This window comes from Bubalus bubalis, chromosome 6 (assembly GCF_019923935.1).
Source record: "Bubalus bubalis isolate 160015118507 breed Murrah chromosome 6, NDDB_SH_1, whole genome shotgun sequence".
Taxonomy (NCBI): domain Eukaryota; kingdom Metazoa; phylum Chordata; class Mammalia; order Artiodactyla; family Bovidae; genus Bubalus; species Bubalus bubalis.
This window is the reverse complement of record NC_059162.1, coordinates 14,636,993-14,654,934: the sequence shown is the minus strand read 5'-3', so window position 1 is coordinate 14,654,934 and position 17,942 is coordinate 14,636,993. Positions and strand designations below refer to the sequence as shown.

General features: G+C 46.3%; 1 protein-coding gene across 9 annotated transcripts; it reads left to right on the top strand.

The window, feature by feature from the left end:
• The first annotated feature begins 826 nt into the window (after positions 1-826).
• On the top strand, positions 827-17,795 carry SLC25A44 (solute carrier family 25 member 44). Of its 9 annotated transcripts, none has more exons than XM_045165998.1 (5): positions 828-992; positions 1,160-1,284; positions 5,964-6,608; positions 11,555-11,677; positions 15,122-15,258. In XM_045165998.1, exons 2-5 carry the CDS (start codon positions 1,164-1,166, stop codon positions 15,124-15,126), a joined length of 894 nt encoding a protein of 297 aa, XP_045021933.1. In that variant the 5' UTR covers positions 828-992; positions 1,160-1,163; the 3' UTR covers positions 15,127-15,258. The 9 variants fall into 9 exon arrangements, with proteins under 9 accessions (XP_045021934.1, XP_045021933.1, XP_044800179.1 ...); XM_044944244.2 differs by lacking the exon at positions 1,160-1,284 and adding an exon at positions 3,807-3,960 and having other exon boundaries at positions 831-992; positions 11,550-11,677; positions 15,122-17,795; XM_044944245.2 differs by lacking the exon at positions 1,160-1,284 and adding an exon at positions 3,804-3,960 and having other exon boundaries at positions 831-992; positions 11,550-11,677; positions 15,122-17,795.
• Positions 17,796-17,942: the final 147 nt, after the last annotated feature.

The following is a 17,942-nucleotide window of genomic DNA, read 5'->3' as shown; positions in this document are numbered from 1 at the left end:
CTGTTTTCACACCAGCTAAACCACTTTACATTTCCACCAGCAATGTCTGAAGGTTCCAGTTCCTCCATATCCTTGCTAACACTCCTTACTTTCCAGGTTCTTGTTTGCTTGCTTGTTTTAATTTTAGCCACCCAAGTGGGTGTGAAGTGAGATCTTATGATTTTGATTTGTTTTTCCCTAATGATACTGAGCATCTTATCCTGTGCTTTTTGGCCACCTTCTTTAGAGAAATGTCTATTCAAGTCCTTTACCCATTTAAAGAATTGGGTTGTCTTTTTGTGGCGGTGTAGAAATATCTATTTTGAAATGAATCTATTCTCCACCCCATACCCCACCTCCCAGTCCCTTATTTAAAGGGTTCTGCCTCTTCTTTTAAATCCATGTATAGGCAAATCGTTTTAGAGCTGGGAGAGACTACTCCACCTCCAGGATGTCCTCTATTCCTGCAATTCTTGGAGCTCTCAAACGCTAAAATTGGTTGTCTAAATTTAGTCCTTCCTGCTCAGCACATTAGTCTCTGTTTTGGCTCAACAGATGAGAAAAATAACAGATTAGCTTTGAATTTAAGGATTCCAATAGCATCGAAACACAAGGTGACCCAATTACAACAAGATACTCAAGAAGTGCCGGCGAAAGAAAACGCATGCGCTGTACAGCTGAGGGCATGTCCGAGCTAATGAAGGCGTGGCCTCTGCCCAAATCCAAGATGGCTTCCAGGAACTTCCACTCTTGCTGCGGGGGCGGGGGGAGAGGCTGAAGATTCAGAACGCCATTGGTGGAATTGGCGCCGTTCATCTCCGCCCCTTCAAGGGGAGGGAGTGACAAGGTCCCAATTTCCGGTTCCGTCAGTACCGGGAGCCCGGTCGAGATGGAGGAAGATGCGACCGGAGGCCATCAGTCGCCAGAAACAGAGGATAAAATGGGACCTGCAGCCTAGAGGTCCGCACTTGGAGTTCACTTCAGACGCGGCGGAACCACCCTGATCTGAGGAGGTAAGAAACCACCTGCTTGGGGTGCTTGAGGACTAAGGTCTCCGAGGGGCTGGACCTGTCAAGGAGGCAGCGGGTGCCTGCAGTGCCCGGCTGCACTTCAGTGGGAGCCCGCCACGCAGTTTGGGGAATAAGGGACGATTCCAACTAGTCATCTCTTTCTGTCGGAGGAGCATGAGGTTCGCTGACAACGAAAGAAGCATGGCGAGAGGCATGGCGAGGGACAAGTCCGAGGATCCAGAGGCGGCAGTTCGGGGGCCAGGACAGAAGCAGCTTAAAGCGTGTGTCATATGGAGTAGGTGAAGAGGATTGTCATGTGGTTTCTGTCATGAAGCATCACATGGGGGCCTATGAAAGACCAAAGGAAGGCTGGGTGGGAATCTCTTCATGTCCCAGAGCGGAGATTGTCTTGGAGGGAGCGGTTGGAGGTATGCCAGGGAACTTCCCTAAGGAAATGCATATTCATTAAGACTGGTGGGCAAGCGTGGAAATACATTCACATTCATGTGGTAGATAGCTCCCAGGATGCAGAGCCTTCAGGCAGATGCAGTTAGAACAGAGGAGGAAGCAAAGATCTTGTTTCCAGCACAGAAGTGGGGACCAAACCCCACAGATGACTTGTCAGAAGTTTTAGGTGTCGATTTGATTTGGTGGGGGTTGTTGACTGATAAGATCGGAATGAGCCTAGTAGACATCATTGAGCCCAGTCCTGGTGACCAGTCAGGATGGAGTCAGATGATCCTGGACTCCTAGAGTAGTTGTTATCATTGTCATAATACTGACAGTCCTTAATATTTAAGGCAGTACTTCCCGAACTCTGATATATGTATTAATCACCCAGAGATCCTGTGAAATCACCCAAGATCCTGTCGGCTCTTATTCAGCAGGTCTGTAGAGCATCCTGAAATTCTGTATTTCTTACAAACTCCCACGTGATGCCCATGCTGCTGGTCTGTGCCACACTCTGAGTAGCAGAGATTTAGAGCAGCACTGTCCAGCAGAGCTTTCTGCAATAATAGAAGTATTTTGTTGTATTCAAAATGCTTTCACACATATTAGCTCAGGTGAGTTGCCCCAAACTGTTGTATAGCTATGGCAGGCTTTATTAGCCCCATTTCAGAGATGAGGAAACTGAATTTCAAAGAAGTGATTTGGTTCCAATCCTACTAGAAAGTAATGGTAGTGGGACTCACACTTGGATCTCCTAACTACTAGTGTTCTTTCCATAGAATGACCTTACGTTCCAGGTGACTCTGTGTTGGCCTGAACCAGAACCTTATCTGAGATCCTAGTGAAGTCTGGTGTAGTTTTTCTGGTACAGGGAGGCTGAAGTGGAGGGGGAGTATACCTGCCTGGGCCAGTTTGTTCCTCTCTTCTGATAGGCTCATCAATGAGGCCTCTGCCTCTGACATCTCATTTGATGACTTCAGGACATCCTGGGTCATCTGGTGGGTCTCCACATGAAGCACTTTAACCCTTGTGTCTAAGCTATGTTAAAAGATTGGAGACAGGTCACAACCGGAGCCATGTGGTGCAAGCCATGTGGTGCAGTGGTAAAAGAACCCACCTCCCAATGCTGGAGACATAAGAGACGCAGGTTCGATCCCTGGGTTGGGAAGATCCCCTGGGGGAGGGCATGGCAACCACTCCAGTGTTCTTGCCTGGAAAATCCCATGACACAGGAGGCTGGCAGGCTACAGTGCGTAGGGTCACAAAGAGTCGGATGCAACTGAGCATGTCCACACCCACACAAATGAGGGTCTGGGAAAGAGTCATAAAGAAGCTGGACTGATTGAGTTGGAAGGCTGCAGGAAGTGAGCGTACAGGTATCTGCAAGAACGATTTCCCTGAGGGACAGACAGAAGGAACTGGTTTTGACATTTCTGCATGACGTTGGGAGGTTATAGAACAAAGAGCAGGTTGAGATTCCAACATTTGGGAGCAGCCCTACCTTTCAAAGGGGTAGGGAGAGAAGATGCAGTGCCTTCACCTTCAACTGTAGAGGCTCAGCCCTCTGTGGCATGACCCATAGCGGCTTCCTCTGTCATCATGGCAATGGTGGAAGCTTCCTGCTTTGGCCATGGAGAGTCCTTCTTTCTTTCTGGGAATTTAAACTAGACTGGTGCATGTGAGAGATGGAGATGGAGGAAAGTGGGGAAGTGAGGCACCGGATGCTGCTGTAATCAGAAGATGTTGGTTCTCTGTCATTCAGTTTCATAAGTTGAGATGGTGCCCTCAAAACCAGGTTCTGGGACAGAGTCCTTTGTTGCCCTGCCTGTCACGCAGTACTCATGAGCCGGGCAGAAGGCTCTCCTGCTTGAGCCCTGCTGTATTTGTCCTGTGACGACAACAGGCCTGCCCAGCCGCTCTGCTCAGTCCCTCCACAAACACGCTGGGAAAGCAGAGGCAGCTCTTGGTTTCTCCGGAACAAAGCTGAGAGAAATCCCTGGGCATCTGCACGGCCAGGAGCTTATGCTTAACCCTTGCGTGACTGGCAGTTGTGAGGGCATTAATTCTGCCTCCCAGGGTTGGAATGACTTAGCTTCAGACAGAACAGAGGTGATTTGTGCTAGAACTCCTCAACACCCAGGGGGCAGAGGGCATGATGGAGCAGAGGAGCAAGCTTGGCTCATGTCCTGCCTCCACCGCTGAACAACTGTGTGACCTTAGGCCTGTTTCTTTTAACCTGTTTGTACCTCTGCTTTCTCATTTAGCAGAAGTGTCTAACTGTACACAAGTTAAGTTGTATGGATTATATGAGGTAACATGCATTCAGTGAATCCTAGTATCTCCCTCTCTTTCCTCCTCTTTCAGTAGAAATGGACACATGACCTTGGGACCCTGGATGACAAACACCCACTTAGCTTTTCAATGGTACAGTGATCCCATTCTTTTGAAGGGCCTCAAAGGAGAAGATTTCTCCACTGGACTTGGTGGGTGTCGTAGGCTGAGGCTGGAGGAAGGGCCCACAGTAAGTGGCACATCAGTTTCCAAAGGTTCTCTTCCTAGAACTCAATCTCTAGTTCATTCCCCATGACCTCAGTTCTCTGTTCTGGTTAACTCCGTGGTTTCAGCCATTTTTCTCTCCCTTCCACTGTCCACATGTATTTCTCCATTCACCTGCTTTGTCCTCCAGGAAGCCTATCTTGGTTACATGTGCCTCATGCATGTCTCACCTTGAAGCTGAGGTTTTTCCTTCAGCTCACATGTACTGAGTTTATACTGCAGGTATTTTGTATTTTAATGAAGGTGATACAGTCCAGCTCAGTTCAGTTCAGTTCAGTCGCTCAGTCATGTCCGACTCTTTGCAACCCTATGAATTGCAGCATGCCAGGCTTCCCTGTCCATCACTCTCCCGGAGTTCACTCAAACTCACATCCATTGAGTCGGTGATGCCATCCAGCCATCTCATCCTCTGTCGTCCCCTTCACCTCCTGCCCCCAATCCCTCCCAGCATCAGAGTCTTTTCCAATGAGTCAACTCTTTGCATGAGGTGGCCAAAGTACTGGAGTTTCAGCTTTAGCATCATTCCTTCAAAAGAAATCCCAGGGCTGATCTCCTTCAGAAAGGACTGGTTGGATGTCCTTGCAGTCCAGCTAAGGGAATTCCAAAAAGCTAACCTTGTAAACCAAGAAGCTACTTAAAATTTGGGGAGCCCCTGACTTCTCACTTCCTGGAATTTAACTTTCCACTTTCTCCTTCTGGCTGCAAATGTCCAGTATCCTACACAGGAGCACATCACATTGTCACTGGGTCTATGTCCAGTATATGATGTGGTCTCATTTGACATTTCTTAAGTTGGAAGCTCCTGATTTTATGTAGTTATTACAGTTGTAAGCTTATGAGTTTTGTTTGAAACTTTACTCTTTGGATACACGTAACATGAGGGCCACATGTATTTAATTTGCCCTGGTTGCTTTATCTCTGTTTCTTATGTCCATTCCCCAGAGGGATACTGAGTCTCCTTGAAGAGACTGAGTGTATCAAAGGCAGAGTCTCTCTGTCTTCTGTCACTGGACTCTCCCTTCATTGTCTAGGGCTGAGGTTACTGTTTCTGTGCTTGGGGATAAGGGGGCCACGCATGTTCTCTACAGTTGTCAAGACTCTTCAGGGAAGCTACTTAGCTCTCAGGTGGTTCATTTCTTTCTCTCGGGTGAGTTATCTAATAACCAAAGAGGACTCTGACCTTTGACTTGTTCCTGACTTCCTAATTTCTTTCATTAAAGGCGAGGGAGGGAGGGGGTGGTGGCTGTGGCGTGAAAGCCCTGTTGGCTTTCTTCCCCACATTTTCTTCTAATGCAGACCGGAGAAAATGTAAGTGTAGTGAGTGTGGGTCAGGGAAGCTCAGAGGGGCCAACGCAGGAAGCCAGAAATAAAGTCAGGTGAGTCAGCTGGAAATGGTGCTAAAAGAGGTAGTCTGCTGCGGCTCAGTGGCTGAAGGCTGAAAGCCTTGCCTTCTCAGTAGGCCTAGGGGCATCAGAAATGGAGCGCTTCCCTTGAGGTTTTAGGAACCCCTGGAATGTCGCTTCGTGACATCCCATTAGCCCACCTAAAGGTCTTGCCTCCTGTCACATGGTTGGTTTGTCCACAGCATCCTGAGCTGTCTGGGTGAGGGAGAGAAGGAAAAAGAGTATGGCCTGACACCAGGGCCTGGGCAGAGGCAGAGCGAGCAGACGAGTCCAGCAAGCTGGGAGCAGGGAGCTGAGGTGGGACTGGGGACAGGGGAGTCCCTGAGGTGAGAAACAGCTTTCACAGGAGGGGTCCTGAATATGCGCGGACTGGTAAAGGATGGGGAGCATCTTGATCTGTGAAGGAAGAATCAGGCAGGGGTTGGCATAGCCAGATTAGTTGAAGTCTAAGCTTTGGGAGGTGAGTACCCCAGGAGATGAAGCCTGAGAATAGCGTTTCAGAGCCTAGCCAAGAGGAGAAAGTGTGAACTCTGATCTCCTTCATATTCCCTCCATCCTGCTCTAGCCCCCAGGTCTCCAGGCACAATGGAGGACAAACGTAACATCCAGATCATCGAGTGGGAGCACCTGGACAAGAAGAAGTTCTACGTGTTCGGTGTGGCAATGACAATGATGATCCGCGTCAGCGTCTACCCGTTCACCCTCATCCGCACTCGGTTGCAGGTTCAGAAAGGCAGGAGCCTCTACCATGGGACCTTCGACGCCTTCATCAAGATCCTACGGGCGGATGGTGTGACTGGCCTCTACCGGGGGTTCCTGGTCAACACCTTCACCCTCATTTCTGGCCAGTGCTATGTCACCACTTATGAGCTCACCCGGAAGTTCGTAGCTGACTACAGCCAGAGCAACACAGTCAAATCACTGGTGGCTGGTGGCTCGGCCTCTCTCGTGGCCCAGAGCATCACGGTACCCATTGACGTGGTCTCCCAGCATCTGATGATGCAGCGCAAGGGTGAGAAAATGGGCCGCTTCCAAGTGCGAGGGAATCCAGAGGGACAAGGGGTAGTTGCCTTTGGCCAAACCAAGGACATCATCAGGCAGATCCTGCGGGCTGATGGACTTCGTGGCTTCTACCGAGGCTACGTGGCTTCACTGCTTACTTACATCCCAAACAGTGCTGTCTGGTGGCCCTTCTACCACTTCTATGCAGGTAAGCGGGAACTAGGAGGCTGAGGGTGGAGGATGGGTTACTAATGAGACAGATGCTATCGCCCTGGGCATGTTCGAATGGGAGATTTAATGGGAGAATTCATACAGCAAACATTTGAATTCAAGAGGATTCAGAGATGAATAAGATATGGTTCTTGCTTTCAGAGAGCTAATATTATAGTGGAGGGAATCAGACAAGTAAAATCTATGACTGTAGAACATTGAGTATGTTCTCCATGCATCAGGATCAACTAAGGTTTGTGGAATATTGGCAGAGAATGGGTGGAGAGGGACAAAATCCATGGGATTTAAAGATGGAATCAGTGGTGATAGTGTGAGCTTTTGAGTTGGATGCCTTTCCTGGATATTTTTAAATTTAAGTTCAAGATGTAATATAATCTTGAAGCTCTTAATCCTGTATTTTTTGTTCACAGGTATTTCTTAGAAATGGGATTACTGGGTCCAGAGATAACAATTTTTTTTTTTTAATGGCCGCGCAGCATATGGGGTTTTAATTCCCTGACTAGGGTTCAGACCTGCACCCCCTGCATTGGAAGCATGGCATCTTAACCACTGGACCTCCAGGGAAGTCCCAAGAGATAACATTTTTGAGGGTCTTAATAAACATACTGCCAGATTTCCTTCTGAAAGGGCAAAGCATATTGCTAAGAGCAGGACCTGTATGTGCTTGGTACCCTGAAACATCCACAGCATTGTAACTTTGTCTCTTTCTTTTAACAGTTTTGCATCTAGAGTATTTGGTAAAATGTAAATACATGGACTCCACCTTGACCCTTTGTATCAGATTCTTTAGGAACAGATGCTGGTAATCTTAATGTTAGAGAAACATCCTAGGAAAAATTTTCTCTGGAGTCTATCTTCACCCCTGTCTCCTCATTTGATTTCATCTGCAATTAGGGTTGTCCTTTTCTAATATGTCCAAATCTCTATTTCTTTTCCCAGACTAACCTGTCTAGAGCTCTGGACAGATATTCCGACTGTTGGACCTTTCAACTTGAAGGCATGCACATACATCTGAAATTTTACTCAACTATAACATTTTTCATCCCAAACTTTTTCTTTTTCTGACTTACTTCAGGTGTCAGTGGTCAGGTTCAGATCAGCGAGTTGGAGGCTTTGCGCGTCGCGCTTGGCCCTGCCTCTTCCTTGTCCCCGCTAACATTTATTGAACCCTCACTGTGTGCCAGGCTCTGTGACACTGTGTCTCAGGGGCTGATGAACTGTAAGGGCTCAGTAAATGCTTGTTTTTTTTTTTTTTTTTTTTTTTTCAGTAAATACTTGTTGAGCGAGTAGATTGATTCTTGTCACTCCGTTTTGCTAAAATCTACCAATGCTTCCATATGGGTATTTAGAATAAAATCGAATGCTTCTCACAGTCAGTACAGGTCTGTGTGACCTAGTCCTTGTCTCCTTCTCCAGCCCCATCTCACGCTCCTCTCCCTTTACTCACTCTGGTCCATCCTCACTGCCCTTCGTTCAATTCCCAAGATACATCAAGCTCCGTTCTCACCTCCTAGCCTTTGCAGATACTGTTCTTTCTGCCTGCAACACCCTTCCCCATTTTCTTTATGTGGCCGGGTCCTTCTCATGCCTCAGGCATCGGCATACATGTTACCTTTACCCAACTGGAAAGAGGGCGCTTCCTGTTTTCTTTTTCAGCACCTTTTCCTTTAGACCACTTATCATAATTTGCAATTGTTTTATCCCTAGCTCCCATGCAGCTCCTTAATTAGACTGTAAGTTCCATGAAGTTACGTCCCTGCCCATTTCTCTGTTTTATGCCTAGTGCTTTCACAGTGGCTGGCATATAGTAAATGTTAAATAAATGCTCATTTATATTACTTGCCCAAAGTCATTTAGCCAGGAAGGACTTAAACCAAGTCAGCCTAGGTTTATCTTCTACCTTGCAGATAATAGATGCCCAATAAATATTTGTTGAGTGAATAACGGAGAAGGAAAGACTTGGGACTCTTTCTCCCACCCTCTTGTCTTTGTTTTTTCACCCTCTTCCTAAACCCCGGAAAAATGGCATACGTGAGTGATTAGAATTGGAATCTGAATCCCACTGCAGCTTGCTGGCTTGGATGCCAGTGCAGACAGGCCCCAGGAAGCTGGCAGTGGCAGTCCAGATGCTACCTTCTAATGCTTGTGAAATGTTTTCTCTTCTGGAGAGCAAGTCACCCTTGAGGCACAGCTGCCAGTTCACTTTGTTTCTGTTTGTATTCTAACCCTGGGGAAGAAAGTGATCAGAAATCAGGGGAGAGGTGATTCTGGTAGGGCTTAAGGAATTCTGTCATGCTGCTGGGTCTTGGAAGCCTTCGCTTCTGCCCTGCCAACCTCTACCCTCCTACTTGTTCTCCAATCTTTAGTTGCCTGGCCATAAATTACCAAAAGTAGGAGCATGAGAAAAAAGTTACTATTATTTTTTTAATGTGAAGTATAGTTAATATTTGTTGGAAGGACTGATGCTGAAGCTAAAACTCCAATACTTTGGCCACCTGATGTGAAGAACTGACTCATTTGAAAAGACCCTGATACTGGGAAAGATTGAGGGTGGGAGGAGAAGGGGACGACAGAGGATGAGATGGCTGGATGGCAACACCAACTCAATGGACATGAGTTTGAGTAGACTCCGGGAGGTGGTGATGGACAGGGAGGCCTGGAGTGCTGCAGTCCATAGGGTTGCAAAGAGTCCATGGAGTTGCAAAGAGTCGGACACGACAGAATGACTGAACTGAAACTGATAGTTAATATATAATATTGTATAAATTACAGGGGTACACTATAGTGATTCACAATTTTTAAAGGTTATACTCCATTTGTAGTTATTATAAAATATTTGCTATATTCCCTGTGTTATATAATATATCCCTGTAGCTATTTTACACCCAATAGCTTGTACCTTTTAATCCCCTACCTCTATAATGCCCCTCCTCCCAGAAAAGAATTCTTAAAGGTGTTATGGTGACTGAATTGTAGAGAGAAAACTGAGAGGGATCCTTAGAGATGATAGATCTGTTTGACACTCTGTCTCACTCAGAGTAAAAACCAAAGTCCATGCAATGGCTTCGAGGCCCTAAATGACCTACCTCTTAGACCTCATCTACTCTTCTTCCCCTCACTCATCCAGACATACTGGCCTCGCTGCCCCTTGAAGATCTCAGGCATACGCATGCCTCAGGGCCTTTGCATAGGATGTTGCCTCTGCTGGGAAAGTTCTTTCCACAGATCGATAAGGCTTACACTCTCCTTTAACTCTTTGATTAAACTTCACCTTCTACCCTTGGCATTCTTATCTCCTTTTCCTGCTTTATTTTTATCTATACCTAAAAACATACATATTTTTATATATATATAAAATATACATATAAATGTATATTTTAGCATACATCACCTTCTGATATATTTTATTTTTTATTTATTGTCCGTTTTCCCCCACTAGAGTGTAAAACCCACTCCAGTGTTCTTGCCTGGAGAATCCCAGGGATGGGGGAGCCTGGTGGGCTGCCGTCTATGGGGTCACACAGAGTCGGACATGACTGAAGTGACTTAGCAGCAGCAGCAGAGTGTAAATTTCATAAGGGCAGGGATTTGAAGCTTTTTTTTTAAACATTACAATTTGGATTTATAAAAGTTGGCAAAAAAAAAAAAAAAACAACCCACCCTGAAATACACACTAATTAAACTAGCTTTGTTTGGTGAGGTAAAAGTTCTTTTTCCTTCTATTGTCACTTTCTGCCTCAATATCGTAAGGTTGTTTTAGATTTTTTAATCTGATAAATTTTAATATTCCTATACATAGCCCCAGTTTAACTAGACAAAAATTTGGACCTCTGATCTCGCCCTTCAGGACCCACACATCTGGGTGGCCCTTCCTGGGGCAGGTCTGTCCCAGGAGCAGCTGGAGGCAGGCTCCCCAGTGGCAAGCATTGACAGCAACTTTACTTTTCTCATTAATGTACAATGAGAGGGAAATGAAGTTGCTGAGATAAGTGGGGACAGGCCACGTCATACTGTATATGGAGCGTTGAGAAGGATGGCCAGGTCCGGGAGAGGGCTCAGTGACCCTTGTGGCTTCACTGTGTTCTCCTCAGACGCTGACTTGAGGCTCTTTTATTAGTGTTGTTTCCTCAGAACCCAAGCTGACTGGCTCCTGGTAGTCACTCAGTGAATCTTTGTTGAATAAATGAACAGACTCTCATCTCTCACCTCCAGAGAGGGAAAAAGCAAAAGAATTCAGTTGCAGGTGAACTTCCGAGTGACACTGGGGTTGGGTGAGTCTGGGTGTTATTGTATCTGCTTCGTCACCATTTTGAAAAATGAATTTTCCTTCCTTGATATAGGCTGAAGAAAAGTTTTCACTGTAGGATATGATTTTGTCTTAATTGTAATTGTTTTTTATTTTTTAAAAATATTCACATGGTTTGAAATTCAAAAGGTAGGAAAAAGGTGTATGGTGGAAACACTCGTCTACCGTAGTCACCCCGCTCCCTTCCGTGGAGACAGTCAGTGTGACCAGTTTCTCATGTATTCTACCAGTTATCCAGTGCACATACAAGAAAATATGTAGCATGTGCTTTTTTAGCCTGTGAGTTGGGGGAAGTGGAGTATTGGCAAAAGAGTTTCACATCAGGAAGGATTTCTGTCCAGCAAATGAAAGGAGTCAGCAAGCAAAGGGATTTTGAAATCCCCTTCTCCAGAGGAATTTTTGTCCTGTTTGAATTGACTTCTGGAAGGGGCCTGAGATTTATAAATTTTTGTTGGTTCTGATGGACGTGAAGAAAAGACAGGACGGAAGTTACAGGGTCTAAGGTGGCCAAGGATGGAAATTTTGTCATTGTTGGGCCAACTGGTAGAAGCAGTGAGGGGCACATGGGCTGGCGGCTCGTGTCCTGAGGCGCTGTCTTTCCCTCGGTTCCAGAGCAGCTCTCATCCCTCTGCCCAAAGGAGTGCCCTCACATTGTCTTTCAAGCCGTCTCGGGGCCTCTGGCTGCTGCCACTGCTTCCATCCTCACCAATCCCATGGACGTCATCCGAACCCGAGTACAGGTAAGACCAGTCTTCTTCTCTCCCCAGCTGCCAGATAAGCCACAAGAAGCCTTTCCCTGTGGTTATGACTCACCATCTACAGAAACCAGCTGAGCACTTTGAACCACCTCAGATGTTCCTGTCACCCTGTCTACCACCTTGCTGCCTCTTTTCCTTGCCCATGCCCCCAGGAATTCTTACTGCTGTCTTCTAGGCTTTTGTCCTATTAGATCACCGTCTGAGCCACCAGGGAAGCCCTAGGATAGCGTATCAACCACCTTTTCCTTACCTTGCAGGTTTGTCGATACTAGAAACATGATTTTAGTTTATTTCATAAGTCTCTCTGGCTTTTCCACTTGGCTATGAGCTCTCTACAGTGAGAGTGACTGTTCTTGAACAGTTTTCACAGATGGTTCTGTATGGACTCAGCACAAATACAGACAAAGGCCTTGGTGGTGCTGTCCAGAAATTATAGACCCTGTCTTTAGTCAGCTCAGTGACAATTTCACAACCTGAAGGCCAAAGAAATTGAATCTAAATAATAATATATAATATACAAATGATACATTTTGCTCTATAAAGCTTTAGGTGGAGTGTGTGTGTGCGCGCGTACACACACTCGCACTCAGTCATGTCCAATTCTTTGTAACCCCATGGACTGTAACCCACCCGAATCTTCTGTCCATGGGATTCTCCAGGCAAGAATACTGGAGTGGGTTGCCATTTCCTCCTCCAGGGGATCTTCCTGACCCAGGGATCCAGCCATCGGCTCCAACATCTCCTGCATTGGCAGGCAGGTTGGCAGGCAGGTTCTTTACCTCTGAGCCACTAGGGAAGTCCAAGAATGGGGGAGGAGAAGGAAGAATGATAACCTTAACAGGTTAGAGGTGAAGTCAGCTTTTCTGATACCAGGATGTTAGGATGGAGGCGATTGGTAAGTCTAGGTACAATTGAACCTTGAACAACATGTAGTTTAGGAAAGCCGACACTCTGCCTAGTTGAAAATCAGAGTGTAACTTGGCCCTCTAAATCCGTGGCTCCTCATCCACAGATTGTATAGTACTGCAGGATTTTTCTGGGGGGGAGGTGTTTTTTTTAAGTATAAATAAAAATGAATTTTTACTTAAATCATTTTGCTATCGGTTACAGTCATAAAGACATTTAATTACATTGCGGGTAATATAAGCAGGCAGTTCAGTTTTAAATTTGTTTTTTTTTAGCCACCCCACCGTGGCATGTGGGACCTTAGTTCCCCATCTGGGGATCAAACCCATGCCCACTGCAGTGGAAGCGTGGAGTTTTAACCACTGGACAGCCAGTTCAGTCAGTTCAGTTCAGTCACTTACTTGTGTCCGACTCTTTGCTGCCCCATGGACTGCAGCACTCCAGGCTTCCCTGTCCATCACCAACTCCCGGAGCTTACTCAAACTCATGTCTATTGAGTCTATGATACCATCAACCATCTCATCCTCTGTCATCCCCTTCTCCTCCCACCTTCAGTCTTCCCCAGCATCAGGGTCTTTTCCAGTGAGTCAGTTCTTCACCTCAGGTGGCCAAAGAATTGGAGTTTCAGCTTCAACATCAGTCCTTCCAATGAATATTCAGGACTGATTTCCTTTAGGATGGACTGGTTGGATCTCCTTGCAGTCCAAGGGACTCCCAAGAGTCTTCTCCAACACCACAGTTCAAAAGCATCAATTCTTCGGCGCTGAGCTTTCTTTACAGTCCAACTCTCACACATCCATACATGACCACTGGAAAAACCATAGCCTTGACTAGACGGACCTTTGTTGACAAAGTAATGTCTCTGCTTTTGAATATGCTGTCTAGGTTGGTCATAACTTTCCTTCCAAGGAGTAAGCATCTTTTAATTTCATGGCTGCAGTCACCATCTGCAGTGATTTTGGAGCCCCCCAAAAAAAGTCAGCCACTGTTTCCACTGTTTCCCCATCTATTTCCCATGAAGTGATGGGACTGGATGCCATGATCTCATGGACAGCCAGGGAATTCCCTAAATTCAATTTTTTATGTAATAACTCTGCTACCTATGTAAAATTTTGATTTATTTCCAGAGAAGTTAAATAATCTCTTTAAATTTAATGTTAGTGTAAGCATGAAATTCTTAAATTAACCAAGTATATACTTTAGAGAAACAAGAATATATCTTGATATGTTTCAAAATATACAATACATAGAGGTTAAAAAGCAATGGTAAAATATTTCTGGTTATTTTATTTTTTATTTATTTTTAATTTTTATTAGTACTGTTAATAGTGTTACTGCTGAAAAAAAAAATACCGCATATAAGTGGACTCACATCGTTCAAACCCATGTTGTTCAAGGGTCAGTTGTATATTTATCTCTAGGAAAGATTGTCCCTGCTATGACCCATACATTTTAAAATGAATGGTGTCTGATCGGTTTACAAATCGTAAAGTGCACAAGTTCCATCCTTATTCTCTCCTAGCCTTGTTATGGGGGTTCCATGAGGAGAATCAAGGGAAAGAACATTTCCCTACTATATGACTTGGCAACTAAACAACAACTACTTTGAGGCGTTCCCAAGCTAGAAGAGAAAAAGTGCATATGAGGACCAGGGCCATAGCTAAAAAAGTCCTTCACGTGTCTGTAGATAAGTGGAGGTTGAGAGGCGCGCAAATGGTCAGAGGAAGAAGGGAATGAGGGAATGTGGAGGCGGGTGCTAAAGGAGGCAGAGAGGAACGGGGAGATGTTTTTAGTCAAAAATGGGCCCACCTTGGGAATAGGGAGAGGTATAACAGGGTCTCTGTCCTGCATTGGCTGTTCGGTTGTAGGTATGAAGAAGAGGGCAAGAGTATTAGGGAAGAAGAGAGAAAAGATTCTTGCCTTAGCCGCGCTTCTGGTATGAAAGGGAAGGCAGGTCACAGGGTGGGAGGTGGCAGGGACGGAGGGGAGGACTCTAGCCATGTGGGTTCAGAGGAATTGAGATGATCAGAATCAAAATGTCTGCAGAGGCCTTGGAGGTGATTTAATCCAGCCTCCCTGAGACCAGAGAGGGGAACCTGGTCCAGACTCATCACCGTGTAGTTTATGTAATAATATTAATGAAGCTAACATTTATTGAATACTTACTGTCTGCCCGGAACTGTTCTCAGCATTTATAAGAATTCTTTTGCTTACTGCATAAAACAACCGTATGGTGTAGGTACTATCATTATTATTATATATTTGAGGAAACTGGGATGCAAAGTGCTAAGTAAACTACCTGAGATTATGCTGTTAGTAAATTAGGGGGCAGGATTCATACCAGGCATTCTGGCACCAGAGGCCACACTCATTCACTGTGCTGAGCTGTCCTGCTGAAGCAGAGTCCAGCCCTCTGACTCCCAAGTCTTAATTCTTTCCACTTTTAGGCTCAGATAGGAGAGACTGGGTGTAGGGACTTTGACTGCAGCCTGTGATCCTCCATTGTGTTGACTTTTCCAGGTTGAGGGCAAGAACTCCATCATCCTGACCTTCCGACAGCTGATGGCAGAAGAGGGGCCTTGGGGGCTCATGAAAGGCCTGTCCGCCAGAATCATCTCAGCCACGCCCTCCACCATTGTCATTGTGGTGGGCTATGAGAGCCTCAAGAAACTCAGCCTCCGACCTGAGCTGGTCGACTCGAGACACTGGTAACCAGTGATGGGGAGAGAAGCCTGCTGCTTCCTACACTACTCTGGGTCAGGGGCAAGAGGAGAGGCTAGCACCCTCTCCAAGTGCCCCCACTGCAGACCTAGTCCTGCTGTGGGCCAGGTGGCCTGTCTGGGACAGGGACAGAGACTTTGAACTGCTCTTGCTGAAGAGGCTCCACGCCTGGATCCCCCATCCTCATTGTTTTTAATTTTCTTGCCAAGCTGGGCTTCCTCACTCAGTCCAGGTACTCAGTCCTGCCCTAAGGAAATCCACTCTGCCCGCCAATCCCACTCCATCGGATCCCGTGCTGGCCCTTCTCTGCCTTCTCCCTCCATCTGTGTCCCTGAGGTCCTGAGAAGAGCTGTACACAGAACTTGGTTACTAGCGCTAGTTCTTCCTATTGGGCTTTCGGTCTGAATTCCGAGCAGCTGCCATCAGCCCTTCATCTCTTAGGTTTGCTAATTTTTCTTTTGGGACTGAGCTGCCCACCAGACTCCTCTGCTTTTCTCTGCCACTGGGGACAAGGTGCCAGGCACTTTTACACAGGGAGTAGGAGCAGCAACAACCTCTGGTTCTCCAGAGCACTTGTCCTCTCTTTGGAGAGTTATTAGGTTGGGGAGAAATGTTGATACTTTATTTTGTGTGTATATTTTTCTGTGAACCAGGCTACTGTCTAAGTCCTGCTAAAGCACCAATCCTGCAGTCAGAGCCTACCCCTTCCTCAGACAGATGAGAAATGTAATGTAGCTCTTCCCTCAATCCCAGTTCCCTATCCCTCGCAGTCCCTCCAGTCCCAGCAGCCCTAGGACAAACAAGCTGCTGTTTTCCCCTGGCCCAGATGACTACAGTGGTGGGCACAGCTCTAAGGAAATCAGACTGTCTGGGACACACAGGACTTGGAACACTACTCTGAAAAGTATGGTTGAGAGAGTAGTTGGTTTGGAAAGTGACAGAAGGATATGTATGCCCCAGTGCATCTCCCTTGACCAGCTGAGCCAGACCTAGCAGAGGGTCGTGGAGCTTCTTAACCCCAGGCAGTCATCACACACGCGCGGACACACACACACACACACACGCACACACACACACCAATCACTTGGACTCACAGAAACAGATGTTGTCTCACAATGGGAATCTCTGAGATGTGGAACTGTTTGTGTTTTTCTTCTCCCCAGGGTAAGGAGACATCCCGGTCATGGTACCCTCCGGATCGATGCTTGGAGGAGGGTAAAAGGTGGGTTGGGAAGTCACTCAATACCAGGACCACTGCATTTACCAGCCTGATACTGCCGAGATTATCTACTGAAGCTCTCAGGAGCTAGGTGATGAGTGCTTCTTTCCTGCCTCATCCTCCCCCCCACAACACACACCTCCTCTACCAAGTCAGTGTGGTAGGTGAGGAGAGGTGCAGCAAATGGCATGAGAAGAAGGCATATCAAACCCACACTTCTGCTTCAAACATCTGACTTGGATGACCCTTCAAACTTTATTTGGTCCCACCCCCTGGGAGAGGCCACGGTGCCAATTTGAAAGGTGCTAGCTACCTGAAGCCTTGATATTTCTTATGGCTGCCCCACAGTCTATCCCCCTCGGGCTAGATCAGAATCTGAATTCTCTACCTTGACCACCATGTCCCAGCTTGTGCTCTTTGAAGATTATTTTCTCTTTCATTCATTTCATTGTTTGTCCCTTCTTAGATTTTGTCAAGAGTCCTCCAGTTTCTGTTCACAAATGGTCATCTAAAGGGTTGGGTCTGCACATCATTCTGAATCTTCTGTGTCTCAGTCACTCCTAAGAACCACGAAGATAAGAGAAGACAGGGGTCCCTTCTTTCTCTTTAAACTCATTCTTTTGAGACCTTTGGAGGTTGATATTTCTCAGCGCCACACCTTCCCCTTCCTAGAGACATATTCAGTCCTTCCCCACCACTGCAAAGTGGGTAAGGAGGTATCATGGACAAGAGGTAGCCTCCTGCTTCTCTTGTCTTAGGTTATTTCTCCGACCCAGACTCCTCAACTCTTTTTCTGATGTTTTGTTTTCTTGTAAAGTATTTCAATCTTACTTGTTTCCTGTTCTCTCTCTCTCACACACACATACACGCGCGCACGGGTGTTTTAAAAGATGTGCATATTACTAAAAGGGACCCATGGTCCCTTACTTTTCCATCTAATATTTTAGGGACTGGTATTGGGTTTGGTTAAAATATGGCTTGATGGGGATGGGACCGTGGCCTTCCATTTTCCCAGGACCATGGATCGGACCAATTGGAGTGTTTGATGTATTGGTCTGTAGCCAAAATTGGAAGAACTTCCGGGAGACTGGGCAAGATGGGGCAACCTGATGGGAGTATTGGACAGGGGAATAAAAATGCAGATACAGTTAACATTTGATAAAATGGACTCCTGTGAATAATATTAACGGCGAACATTCACTGTTGCACTGTACGAATTCTCTAAAAAGTGTAATTAAACGTTTTTATTGAGTCCCTGAGTTTCGAGCTTATTTTGCCTTCTCGCCAAGAAAGGACTACGGTTGTTTTGTTTGTATAATCCTCCGCCTCCGGCAGTGTCCCCGCCCCACGGCTGGGTGATAGACATTTGCTGCTTCCAATCGGAGGCGCCCAACGGTCGGG